The sequence below is a fragment of the Phalacrocorax aristotelis genome, chromosome 3 (genome assembly GCF_949628215.1).
Source record: "Phalacrocorax aristotelis chromosome 3, bGulAri2.1, whole genome shotgun sequence".
In the NCBI taxonomy this organism is placed as follows: domain Eukaryota; kingdom Metazoa; phylum Chordata; class Aves; order Suliformes; family Phalacrocoracidae; genus Phalacrocorax; species Phalacrocorax aristotelis.
Window position 1 is genome coordinate 129,315,332 of NC_134278.1, and position 14,039 is coordinate 129,329,370.

The 14,039-nt window shown below is 40.4% G+C and overlaps 1 protein-coding gene across 33 annotated transcripts in view; it reads right to left on the bottom strand.

Annotated features, from left to right (window-relative positions):
* AFDN (afadin, adherens junction formation factor) overlaps positions 1-14,039 on the bottom strand; it is a 137,060-nt gene that overhangs the window by 15,602 nt on the left and 107,419 nt on the right. For 30 of the 33 annotated variants that reach the window (XR_012659977.1, XR_012659976.1, XR_012659975.1 and 27 more), the window contains 7 exons: positions 9,913-9,978; positions 9,684-9,757; positions 9,054-9,172; positions 7,813-8,007; positions 7,464-7,555; positions 6,842-7,030; positions 3,142-4,164 (listed from right to left, as the gene is read on the bottom strand). Coding sequence is in view for 29 of the 33 variants with exons in the window: in XM_075089603.1 (XP_074945704.1) it covers positions 3,142-4,164; positions 6,842-7,030; positions 7,464-7,555; positions 7,813-8,007; positions 9,054-9,172; positions 9,684-9,757; positions 9,913-9,978 (1,758 nt within the window). In the remaining 4 variants the exon portion in view is untranslated. The remainder of the gene's footprint in view (positions 1-3,141; positions 4,165-6,841; positions 7,031-7,463; positions 7,556-7,812; positions 8,008-9,053; positions 9,173-9,683; positions 9,758-9,912; positions 9,979-14,039) is intronic. The other 3 variants (XM_075089599.1, XM_075089595.1, XM_075089593.1) reach the window with 1 other exon arrangement.

Here is a 14,039-nt window from a genome sequence, read left to right on the forward strand (position 1 = left end):
TTACAGCCCGCTCGGCAAAGTACTTTATCTATCTAGTCACAGCCCCAGGGACCAAGGCTTAAGCAACAAAATACAGGAGTAGTAATAAGAAAAAATACTGATAGATACTAAGTCTGAAACCCCCTTGGCTTCTGGCTCATCCTTTAGTTCGGAAAGCTGACACGCTTCACCTGTCTTCCTGCTGTCAACTGCTTAATCCTCATGTACCACACAGCTACAACACTGAACTCCTGAGGCTGGCTTACTAAAGCATCTGCAGGATGCATTTTAAAAGCTGATTTTTTTTTTTTTAAAATAAAGCAGTGCTGAATATCCAAGCTCATATTTTTAACGGCCATCTTTACGGTTTTTTCCAGCAGCAGAAGTTAATTATACTAGCAGGACTTGCAAGCATTACCCTTCTTTCAAATCCGTATACTACTGATACAGAAATACTCTTTGAAGGGGATGTATTTGTCCTCTAGAAGACTACGGAACTCTTTTTTCCATGTACTCATTTCCAGTGAGAGCAATAAAAAAACACAGAATTAGTTGGAGCCATATCAACTACTGTTGCAATTTGGAAGCCTGTCGTGTTTTAGATGCAAGAGAACGGTATTAACCAACTGAAACTGAAATTATATGGGAACTTAATAATCGCACGTTTATGTGACCTACTTGGAAATATTCATTCAGAAGTAATTTCTGAGTTTACAATCCATTTTTACTTTAATGAGAAAATGGTGACACCTGTAAACAACAGGGACTCAGCATGTGCTGAAGCAGTACACTGTGCTATTAGGCTCTCAGGACAATTTGACTTCAGACTGGAAAGGAACGGTGTTGCCAGAGCTCTTCTAAAACCTGCAGGGGCGGGGAAGGGAAGAGAGGAAACCTTACCTCACAGCTTCTCCGTTCAAAGTGCTTAGTAAGATTTTTATGAACACAATTGCACACAACATCAAATACACAGTTCGATATTAGACCACAGCGACAACAAACAGATCAAGCCTGCAAGCAGAACACAACGTCTGAAAGGAAGGAAACACGGGGAAAGGAGTCACCACATCTGGAAACACTCACATGCATGCTCACAGCTAGCTTACTGCTCGTTGTATCACAATGATTTTTGGACACCCAAAGATGCCAAATCGTCATCCAAAGCACATGGGGTGGTTATTAATAGTATCAGGAATTGAAACGGGAAAGAGATATTGAAGAGAAAGAAACGAACATACCAAGTCTAGAACAGAGATTGCTGGCACAGCAGTCTGCTGCAGGGAGTAAGAAAGGGGAAAAAAAGAAAGATGCACAGTGAAAATAAAGATAGGTTAGACTTGTGCTATTTCAACAGCATTTTCTTTTATTTGTTAAGTCAGCTGCTTTAGAACGAGGAACTGAATTGACATAATCCTGAAATACAGAAATGAAGACAATCGAATAATCTGAAATGTTTATCAGTATCTGTTTGACCCCTTCAAAACCTCAGTGCTTCTCCAGAGGTGCTGCTTACTGCGTCTCTAGCAGCACAGGCAGTGAAGTGTGACCAGGAGGCAAGCATCGCTTCAGCTCAAGACAACTACTATTGTTTTTTAGTTTCAAAACGTTCCAGAACGCTGGAAGAACTTGATGCACAAACAGTATTTTAAATCTGGCACTAGCAGAGAAGACTGATATAATGTTAAGTGCTACAACTGTTCTATTTCTACAATGGCTTTTTTAGCCTTGCTACAGGAACATTTTAAAGATGCTGTTTGTTAAAACAGCAGTTTACATGGATTTTTTTATGCCCACAGGTAACTGCCTATGTGCTACAAATTACACGTCAGCGATGCTGGGCTTTAGCGCAACCTGTTTGCCAAAGATACATTCAGCTTTTCCTTTCTTCAGTTTCCAACTTTGAGGTATCTGTTATTTTACACAGTAATGAAGTCAGCTACAAGAAAAAAAGGAAAGCAGCGCAGACTGCAGTAAGTACGAGGAGAGTAAGTTTAGGAAATCAAGCTGCCAAAACGATCCTGAAGTCAAATGCTACTCCAGCGGATAGCTATTTCCGAGTGTCAAAATAAGCATGTGCAAACATTTCTCAAGAATTGCTTATCACAGAATTAACTCAACTTTTCAAGATAAACAAACAGAAGACATTCAGCATTTTACAGAGCCAGTTTTTAAGCCTGTCAAAGCATAGCTATTGCACGTAACTTTGGTATCCGTGCTATTATTCAGAAAAGAAGAACAGATTTTCCTATAGAAATTGTTTCCCAGTAGCAATAGATTTAACAGATTCTGAGAGACAACAGCCACCACCAGAGTGATAAAAAGTTCTCTGTACTATACACTTGTATTATCTGATTCGCTATATTACGAGCTTCCACAGTACTGAAGCTAAGATAAGCAAACCTTGTCTGATACTGGTTAAACCGGACACCATGTGGAATCCAGGGATGTGTGAGCCGGAGCCCCAGGCCGGGTGGATCCAACACCACGTGGCTCAGCCTGGTGCTTCCCCCCAGCACTGCTGGGGTCACCGTGGAGCTGGTGGCAAAGACAGAGGCAGCAGCTGCCTTACGCCCCAACCTCTAACTTGGAGAACACCAGAAAAGCAGAACCTCAGTTCAGTTCGCTGTTCCCTGGAAACATTTGGTGTTCACATGCATTCAGCATCTGTGTTCAGGCCCAGGACTATAAATATGAACACTCAGAGGTAAATATATTGGGGGTGGGTGGGGGGAATGGGAGGGGGTGTGTGTGTAAATAAATGTCGCAGTGTTTTTTGTTCCTGATTCTCCTGGAGACTGTCATATTTTTCAAATGTTTCTGCTCACATTCCCGTAGGCAAATCCCTGCCATATTTAACCCTCTAATCCTACTCCTACTACACGGCCAAATCCCTTGATCCAAAGGGATTTCTTTCCCCACAACTAGAAGAGTAAATTTGGCTGCCAACTTGGATTTTATAACAGGTAGCTATGATACTTTCATTTCACAAATACATCAACTAACTGGCGAAGCCTCTGTAAGTTAGCAATTCTAAAATTCAACATATTTAAGAAAGCTTTATCCTCCTTTACCCTATAAGAGCATCCAAATACTCAAAGTCAGAGAGCCCACCAAGATGTACATTTACAAAACTTCTGTCTAGAAAGGATTATCCCCTTTTACCCTTGCTCTTCTTTCTGCTTCCAGTCGCTGCATGATGAGCATAGTATCCACATCATCATCCTCCTCTTCATCATCATCCTCATCCTTTTGCTTTGATTCTTGAAGTCGCTTTTGGAACTGCCACTCAAGCATGAGTTTGCGCAGGCGGTCATTTTCTTCTGCTGTACGATCAGGCTTGTTCTGGAGTTCCTGAATCTCTTTACTCAGCATGTCCACAATGTGCATCTGCTGCTGCTTCTCCAGTTTCTCCTTAGCGTCCCGTTTCCAGGGGTCCGGGGAGAGGCTATCACTAGAGGACAGTTCTTCCTTGCTGATAGTGATGTACTGCAGATCTCTCCGCTCAATAGTCCGAGGCTGCTGTTGGGGCTGCAGCTCTCGAATGACTGTTTCTTGAGACCTCTGCAGAGTTGAAGGTTTTTCTGATTTCACTTGTTGAAGGGGAACAGGGGGAACCACAGGCTGAGCAGGAATTAGTGGCTGAGAACGCATTTGGCCCAGTTTTCTCTCCTGCTCACGACGTTTCCTTTCTCGTTCTTCTTCCAAACGTGCCTTTTCCTTTTCATACCACCTCTGATGCTCTTCTCTTTTTTTACGCTCAGCAGCGGCTACCTGGGAAGATGCTTGTGCTCCTATCTGGTTTGGAGGAGGAGGGGGAGGCAGAGGCAAATCCATTTGTAGTTCATCAAATTCGGCTGCATAATGCACTGGAGGCGGCGGCGGCGGAGGGGGAAGATCTGTTCTGATGGGCTGGGAAATGGCCACTGGAGTTGGCTGGCTAGTAGCTGGAGTTTTCCAACGGCCAGGTCCACTTTTAGTTAAACAAGAACCAGGCGAGACCGGCTTGGATGAATGGTTCAGATGTTCTTGGCTAGATGTGCTAGAATCCACAGATGAATTCATCCACTGATCGCTGTCTGACTTCCGATCAATGTACTCTACGTCCTTCCGTATAACAACTTCCAAACGATTCCTCTCTGGCTGGAAGACTTTATCTCGGAGTTCTTCCTGGGAACGAGCCACACGCTGGAAAAAATTAAACAAGGCATGTATTTCATAGTCCATCTATATTAAAACATATTTGAAAATGGCTCACAAACCACATTCTTATTACTGAAAGTAATTACTTTTAGTGAATTTCAGCATTTCCATGCCCAGTAAGTTTCCCAAAACCAACAATAAAATATTCTCCTCAGCCCTTTTAACTCGTTCTAGTCATGGAAGACTTTGCAACCTCTGAAATGCCTGGAAACCCGGACCGAGAGGAAGGATGAAGGCAAAATGGAGCTTAAGCTGAAAACCTCTGCGGCTCGCACAATTTCTCAGGAGTATCCCTGACACCCCCTCCCCCATGTCAGCATGAGAGTCCTCCACAAGAGCTTGGAACAGCTCAGGCATACCAGCTCTGCCATTCAGCCTCCAGCTGGCCTGACCGAACGTGTTTCCTATCGGGAAGGCAAACAGAAAGGCTGCTGCGGGAGAGACACGGAGGCGGCTGCCCACCCTCCTGCATTAACAGGCGGGATGGCCCGTGGGAAGCTCCCATTACTGCAGTGCCACTCACGGCCACGGAATCCAGGCAGTCAGGTCTCATTCTACCTGCTCCTGGGGCACAGCTGTATTGGTCCTCGCTTCTGCCACTCTTTTCAGTGCGTCAAACGCCAAGCTGGTTTTTTTAATACAAGCTCAGGATCTCACCACACTGTACAACCTCCTGAAAAGGAATTCTGGACCATAGGTCAGGCTTATCAAGTCTGTTAGTGATTTTCGTGAAGCACATATTCATACTTTGAATGTTGGAAACTACCAAGCACTGAACACATAATGTACCAATTATCAACAACTGAAAGACGACTAACAAAGCAAACGCCTTTTCTTTTTCCTCCATCGATGACCTTAACCATGACCTCTAAAGAATGCCTTCTTTGAGATGAACAAGTGTATTTTTTTCATGCTCTGCTGGTCCAGCAGAGCCAAACACACAGCTATTTGTGTTAGATTTGCTGTAAAGATGCACCTAGCCAAACAGTTTGCTAATGCCTTCAGAACAGAAAACAGGCGTTTCACATCGCTCAGTAGCTTGTGGCAGCTTTTTTTTTTTTTTTTTTTTTTTTTTACAAGCCCAGTTCTCACTGTAAAGATTAAAAGGACTTTTATTTTTTTAAAAAAAGTCTATTTTCCTCTGATTTTTGACTTAAAAGAGCATTTGTATGGCGGGGAAGAACTGTGTACTCTTTCAGTGCTTGTAAGGAGCTAAAGCTTCTAGCCGTTTGCCTTATGAAAGTGCTTTTCTGCACTGCACTCAGCTTTAAGACCGTAGGTCAAATATGGTACATGTCAACAACTTTAACAGATGGGGCTCATCTCACCAGCTAAGCTACTCACTTAAGCTGGTCTTAAACTGGGGAGAGATGCATGTCCAGGCAGCAATTCATCCCATTAAGACAAATGGGTAGGAACCATTCTCTGGAGGTACTAGTCTCCCCCATCCCATCTCTGGCAGAGAGCCTAGACCTTAACTACGCAGCTAAGATCAGGTGAGATTAAATCACGAAATGTGAAGGAGTTAAGCACAGAAATGAGAATCATAGAATCAAGGTTGGAAAAGACCTCTAGCATCATCGAGTCCAACCGTCAGCCCAACACTATTTCAGCACGGTATTTTCATAGCTATTTGCCACAGCCATTTAACTTGCAGCTTTCTCCTTCAAAATTACCAACCTACTTTGAATGTAACATCTCTTTTGCTAACAGCTGAAATAATTAGGATTTGATATCTATAATAATGAAAAAAGCACTAAGCCTTCATTCAGTTGAGTTTACTGAATTTGCTTGCTGATACATGCGAGTAATCAATGATCAATCCTCACTTTGCTTCTGAGACACAATCTCAAGATAATTTACATTACACACTTTTCCAAAAGTAAAATATACTGAGCCTTGTGTAAGGCTCTACTTCTATCACAAATTAAAAAATCGCAAAAAAAAGGTTTCTGTCTATATTTTTAAGTCACTGGTGGATTAGAGGAAAAGATGATCCAGTGACTGGATTTAATAAATCTAGATTTAATTTCCTGTATGGATTTGAGTGAAGTCTTCATTTAAAAAGAGCAGAACAACATTATTTTTTGAATTTACAAAGGTACAGTGTGGGTAAATTCATTTCAGGTCAGGAACCATCTGCACTTTGATAACAGATGCAACTTAAATTTATTCTTGTTTTTAAAACTGAGAGCAGGGGATATGTTTCAGTGAAGACGTTGGATAGGGCTCAGAGTAGTGTTTTATTTCATTTTTAATACTTCACTTTGTCACTTAAACAATGCACCCCACAGGCAAAGATATTTTCCCACATAAACCTTCTTGGAAGAGTGAAAGATTTAGTTTGCTTTTCAGAAAAATCACAAAACATGTTACAAGACGAACCCTACCACCGTCTACACCCCATTACCTCTCATGGGGGATTAAAACATTCTGGGTAACAGGTCTGCAAGAACACGATAACAAATTCTACGGGGAGGGAAAAAAGAAGTAGGGTTTCTGAGCCCAAGCCAATCTTGGCAAAAGTACAGTTGTTTGTCCTCAACAGCTCAGAGATGACTGAGAGTTGACTGATCTGCAAAAACGTCTCCAGCAGTCTGGGAGTGGAAAGCAAGCAATTTCTTTCTCTTTTCTTCTCATATTGGAAGAAATGACTTCTCACCTGCATTGTAGTATTGATCGAGTGATTACTTTCTGCCTGGACCTGCGGTTTTTCTTCATAATTTGGCCACTGACTCTGAGCTGGACCCATTCGATCCTGGGACTTTGAAGCTGGGAATGTGAAATACTCTCTAGTATAGGTCTGTGTTGGGATGGGATAAGCTTCAGGTCGTGGGGGCAGAGTCTGTTCCTGAAAAAGGCAGGAAGAACATAAGGTAGAATTTTCTAAGTCACACAGATCCATATGGGATATTATTCTAAACATGCATTTTCCAAATGTTTTCTTTTGGCTCATAGGAGCATTATTTTTCTGGAACTGGAGATAAAGAGGTTGTCTAGTATCAGACAGAACTGTGGTTATGACTCATGTTTTTATGGTCCGAAAACACATATGCAATATTGTACAAGCCCAAGTAGTCACAAGGACTGAACAAAATTGAATAAAAATAACTCAAAGCTGTCTCAATCTTTCATGAGCTCTAATACGCAAAACCCCCAGCCAGTCACTAGCACCAGCATTATGTTCAAATAGTTAAGTGAGACACCGGTTTGACTCAAGCACACTGCCGCTATTGATAGCTAAGGAAAGTTTAATAGCCAGCATTTTGTTTGCCACTTCTGACCTCTGTACAAAGATTTCCAGTAGAGACTGAGGTTATTTTGGTGGTAGTTCCAGATGCATAGGCATTCTTTCCCCCGGGGCTTGGAGGCTGATCTGTTGGAAAGTTAAAGGAAGCATTTGCATGACTGTTAATAATAATTACATAACTTAATAAAATAATAGTATTCACAAAATAACTATGATTTTTCCTTTGAGTAGTTCTAAAAAGAGGCTTGCTCCAAACGTTACTACTACCTTGGCATTTTAAACTTAATCCATTTTTAAAAACAATCATCCCCTTTTTGAATTCAACAGCCTCTAAAACTCGTGGAGGCAGCGTCTACCCCTGAAAGAAGGATAATCTTACTTACTTGCTACATTGGGACTGGAGCGATGATCGGCTCTGTTCTTCATTAATCTATCATCCCCTGGCAGCTTCTTTGGTTCACTGTACTCCGTCCATGGCAGCTGAGGGCTCTCAGGTGACCCATTTTGAGCGGAGTTATTATACAGCTCAAACCCTTCACTCTTTGGTCGCGGTTTACCTGAGCCACGGCGGTCAGAAACTGTAACAGTTGGATATGTATTTTCCCCCTTACAGTTCACTTACGTTAACCACCCTCTAGCCTGTTCTTCAACAAGAGCTACCCCGCGTTTATAATTAAAAATGAGTTCTCAGTAAAGCAAACGCTAGGTTTTAAAGTCTCTACTTCTTCAGATACACGATCCCACTCTTATCAACTCTACAGGATTCCTTCGCTCTGTATGCTTCAAAAGAGCTTTTGAAAAGGTACCACGGTATTTAGAAAAGCCAAACGTGCTTTACTGAAAAGTCTCTTGATAGTTCTCAGAAGCATACAGCATCATCCCGGTGCTGTGAACTGTGGTAATAAGGATTTATTCTTTTAACCCATTCTTTTCTAAACTGTGGTACTAGCCCATATGTAGAAAAGGCCCTCCTTGAAAAAACTATTTCCTTTACAACATTATTTTACGTAACACTTAAATATGTCTTTTGTTTGTTCACTGAAGTAGGATGATAAAATAGAACAGTGAAGAAATGTCCAAGAACTTCTTATGATCAGACACAGGAACTTAAGAGGACACGTTTCAGTATTTCTAGTTTAAAAGAAAAAAAAGAAAATTTTCAGTGGCAAAATATGTTCCAGGGGCTTCTGTTTCTATTTCTGCCTCGCTCTCAGTAACCACACATCGCACTCTCCAGTTACAAGGAAGCCATATTCCAAGAGGCGGAGAGAAGCTTTTATGAAAGGGATAAAAAGCCACCAAAGTTTAACGCCCTGTGTACTCGCTACATTCCATTTATTAAAATAAAAATTACTTCAAACCAGAAGCGTGTTTAAACGCATCACTTAATTTTTAAAAGGTACATCTGCAAAGCGTTTGTTAATGATTGGACTAGCACCATTCCAAACAATATCTAAAAACAGGTGAACTTTTGATAAGAAAGGAAATGCTTTTCTGCACAATTGTGTTTCTTTTCTGATCTAATGTGTTGGTAATTTTTGGCAAGCTACTGTGAATTATTATATTTTCTGCATTCTAAGACTTCTAAAGCTTTTATCAACGTAAACAACATTAGCATTTTTACCTCTCTGCATCATTGGCGATGGCTGATTAAGCAGGGTTGCCAGACCATGGTAAATTGCTCCTTGTTTTGCTACTTCTAGCGTTACTACAGAACCTGTCCTAGTCATAAGTTCTGCTGCCCTGCAATAAAAGCCAAAGCAAATAAAACAAATCAGACACTGTATTACTTAGTTCTCTTTATTATCGGTTTGTATGTCATGATTTCTCATGATTGCTCTAGTAACCTTTTGTTTGACAAAACACACTGATTAATACTTAAAATCACTGAAAAAAAATTGCACGATTACTAGAAGATAAGCTTATTAAAGAGACGGCCCCTACAGGCAAGCACTGGTTCCAGTTCCTGCACTTAAAGGTCAGAAGCCAAAACATTTCAAATCAGAGCTAAATAAAGTTTGCTCAAAACTAAAGCCCTAACGTGTAATAAAATCTCTTCTGTATAGACAACCTATATCATATACAGAAAATACTACACCAACAGCTGAACTTGTTACTAAGGTTATTCATAGGCAGTTTTCAAAAGCCAAGACAAAGCCTAACATGTAAAAAACCACGAGCTTCAGCCTTTCTCAGTAAATTATTGCTCTAGCGTTTTCTTCACGTGAAGACACCCAAGGAAAGCATTGCATACCTTTCCTGGGACAGGCCCACCAGACTCCGACCATCCACGCTGAGCAACTGATCCCCTGCAGCCAGACGACCATCCTAGATACATATTCGGGAGAGAAGAAAATTCATACACCAATGCTAACATGGTCTAAATTAAACCAGTTATTCACACATACCGGTAAACAAAGGATTTAAAAGCATTTCCAAAGGATCTTTCTATCTCTGAACTTCTGATGTTTAAGAGTACTAACCACATCTGCAGCACCTCCTTTCACAACAGACTTGACATATATTCCAAGTTTGTCTTGACCAGCACCCTACAGAGAAAGAAGCATTAATTTATTACATTTGTATTTGGTCTCTTAAGCATTGCACAGTGTTAATCACAACTTTACAGGGCTAGGTAAACTTCTAAGTTCTCACTACTTTTATGTATTCCTAAACTGGAAAAACACAATTATACAGAAAGGAGTTACATTCACTGAAAGTCAAAAGAAAATTTCAATATTAGGCCTATTGAGCCTGCAAGCATTGTTAGAAGCAAGGAATATTTGGTCTTAATGCAAGCTTGAATAAGAAAGAAAATACATTAACTACAACTTACACTTCAGAGGTTTGTTCTAATCCCCTTCTAATAACAAATACTTGCACTTTTACATGCACGTTATTACTTTTTATACCTCTATGTATTATGTTCCAAAAGACCGTGCTGTTTCCCTCGCTAGTACCCAAATGAAACAAGGTAAATGGCAAATTACAAGAACAAAGGAATAGAAATGCTTTTTCCATTCGTTAGGACTGTGAAGGAGCCAGTGTAAAGGAACAAACAGCACCTCTGATTTTACAATAAACAAGTAGACATTATAATTAATAAGCCTTTCAGAGTTGACAGAGCCAATATTTAAGTCTACTGGAAAACCATGCCATTTTGTTCATAACATGTGCCTCAAAGCATTCCTCTCAAGTTTGAAACATTCACGGTGAACTCCTGGCGAGACAACCAGCAGATTAAAGACAAGAGACCGAAAGCATCTCTTCAAGCCATGCTCTCGCACCACCCACATGCTCCCGTTTACAAGCCACCGCGCAGATCAGCCTGAGCATTAGTATCGCAAACCTTGGAGTTCTCCCTTACAACGTACGACAATTACTTGTGATTTCGTTGCCTACTATAGCAGCGGTGCCATTAGACTCTGCAAGTCACTTGGAGGAAGAAAGCTAACTTTTCAGCAGAGCGCAGTTTTTAACGGAATGCCGTTTTCTGAGATAACCCCCCAAGTTGCTTTGATATTGAATATGCAACTTCCTCCTTCCCCCCCCCCCCCCCCCCAGCTTTTCCAACTCTTTTGGCAGCAAAAGCATTCATTGCTCCCATCACGCCAACAAACTAAGACAAAAATCAAGGTGAAGATTATTCTAAAGCTGGTGTTATAGATGGTTTTCTAAGCAGGTAAAGAACCTAATTTTTATTCATTAAATCTTGAGTTAATCCCAAATGTTTACTCAAGAGCCACAGAAAAGGAATTCCTTCCAGTCCCATGATTCCAGATTAACATTCTACAAGTCCAAATTTTTAATAATAATTGCTTAAGCTGTACCTAAAGAAAAAAGGGAAAAATAGGCAATAAATAACTGAAGTAAGGACACTTTGTTTGTCTGGAAAGAATATAGGGGAATTTAAAAAAAGGTTAATTTTTTGTTTGTTTTTTAAAGGGCTCTAAAGAAACATCAAGGTAACCGCAGAATATTTTTAACTTCATACGAGAAAATCGGTTAAAGTTATGAGAAATACAGGTCAGGAGACAGCCAGATAAAGAGAATGAAAAACAAAACCATGTCCTTGTATATTAACAACTGGTTCAACAATGGATAGGAAGTCATTCATTTTCACAAGGAATGGAAATTATCGGAGAAGCCCTAAACGAATGTCCTGTTCACCATGCGCAGAAGTTTTCCAGAAAAAGGACTAACAATAATGTAACTAAATTTGCCGTTAGAAAATTTATCAGGTCAATTAAAACCAACGGCTGGAGAAGGACCCCATGACGCTGAACACCGGAGCAGTGATGGGGGGCAAATGTATTTCATTGGTCCAAATGTGAAGTAATGCTCCAACCTTGGAAGGGACCCGTCCCCATCAGGGCACTCTTGGCAGAACCAGTTGCCACCTCCCCTTGTTGGGAACTGAAAATTAAGATGACTGAGTTTATATGCTCTGAAGCCACTTGGGACTGATGCTGCTTTTATTCAGTCCTAACTTCAAAGGACACTAGCAAGAATCTCATTCCCCCTTGGGTCCAGTAAATCAGAGATCTGCCTAACACAGTGAAAGATCAGGTAAAATCCAGCAAGCTTTTTGGAAGAGTACTGCCACTTTAAACAGTGTACATATTAATCAAGCAATTTGGTGACTGTGACTTTGGTACTCATAAATTATATTAGACACACCATATCCATACATATCACCTTTCTTATGCTTGATTATAATCATTAGTGCACATTAAGTTGAAACCTTCTGTTTAAGCCCATGATATGTGCACTGGTTTGCAGATAGTGATAAGAGAAACATTTGCAATTGCACAAATGTCCATATAATAGTTTCCTAAGTGGCTTTAACTCCCTGAGGAAGATCTTTCCAGTCACTATTTTTCGGAGCTATGTTCACATATCGGCTCAGGTATCTGGGAAGCCAAGAGAACTAACAGAAAAGAACAAACAAAACCAGAAACCACCATGGTCACTAAACATCTAAAAGGTTCACATTTCAAAAACTGTTTATAATTCTGATTATTCTGGGGCTCAGAGGATAACAGGGATTATCCGAAACATGGAATAGCTTCCTTGAGAGAACCGACTAAATAGACATGGACTCCTCCGCTTAGCAACAATCAAGGAAATAAAGGTCTACAGGATTATGAGTTGCTCGGATTGGATTATTTACCATCTCTCTAATCAGCCAGCAAACAAAGCTTTCTGATTCAAGCTACCAGCTAGCATGTTTAAAAAACAAAACAAAACTCCCACCCCACCAGACAAATACCCCCACCCCCCAAACCAAACTGGGGCAGCAGGGAGGGGAAGAGAACATTTTCCCTAGGATTGCATAATTAAATTGGGAAGCTGCCAGGAACAAGACTGCCCTAGATGGCAAAGTGCAAACATGCACAAAAAAGATCACAGCTTCATGGTACGGCCTTTCAAGTGCTTTCAGAAAAAATTATACAGTTATAACACATTCTGAAGGAAATTCTGAAATGACAGGAAGCCAGAAACTAGGAGGCACCACCTTATACTTGTGTTATGTTCTTTGGATAAATACCCCATAGCTGGAAGATTCCAGAACAGATAGAGTGTTGCTGAGTATAACTGTTCTTACAGTCTAAGCCTTACAGTAGTTTTTCATTACGATGTGAAGTTGACACTTTACTCTGTTCCTTCTTTTTTAATGCGATTATGAAGCCTATATAGTTTGTCAAGCCCTTTCCTGTTCTTTTAAGAGAAGTTACAGGCAGATGTGTTCGCTCCAAGTCATCTCGCTTAATACAAAGCTAATGAAAGCACAAAAAATGATTTAAAAATAAATCTCCATTCAGATTTCATCAAAAGTCTTTTACCAGCTACCGCATCTACTCACATATTATTAGGATAAATGAGTTCCTTCTGTGCCTACTTCACATGCCATTTAATGTTTCTCACAACATGCCTGTGCTCTCCCTTATGCTTGGGAAGACCTCTCGGTAAGTTAACTCATCATCTTCCTTCAACTTTTAACCTTAAGCTTTTGAATAACTTAAATCCAAATTCTTAATTTCTATTGAAACAGACTTAATTTTGCTTCAGTTCCACCTTCCAGGAGACTGCATTAGAAGGAAACGGACAGTTATTAAGGCCAGAAAAAGGATGTTAGTATGTGGTTAGATGTGCATACTAACCTTCAAAATGAGAAATTCTCATACAAACCACATGAATTTTTCTCCTATCATTTATTGACATTACAAGAAAACAGGCTTCTCTGCCAGCTGCTTATTAACCTGCCTTTCTTTCAAAGGAATGTGAAGGTCGACATAACTAAAACTGTTCCCCCCGAAACAAAACAGCAACGATGCGTGTATCAGTAACAGTAATACAGCAAGTGTCCTTCTCAGTTCACTTTATTTTCTCCAATCCTGAATAACAAAAGCAGGTGTAAATCTGTAAAGCTGTTAGTCTGAACAGAAGAACACAACTGCAGGAGTCAGATGATCGTGGAAAGCAAGAATGTAGTAAGCATAAAGAGATGATTAATTAACCTACAGCACATTTTCTCGAATATACATGTATATAGCCAGTTACACCCCCCCAGCGAGTATTCTTTCAAAAAATAATGTAGAAAATCCTA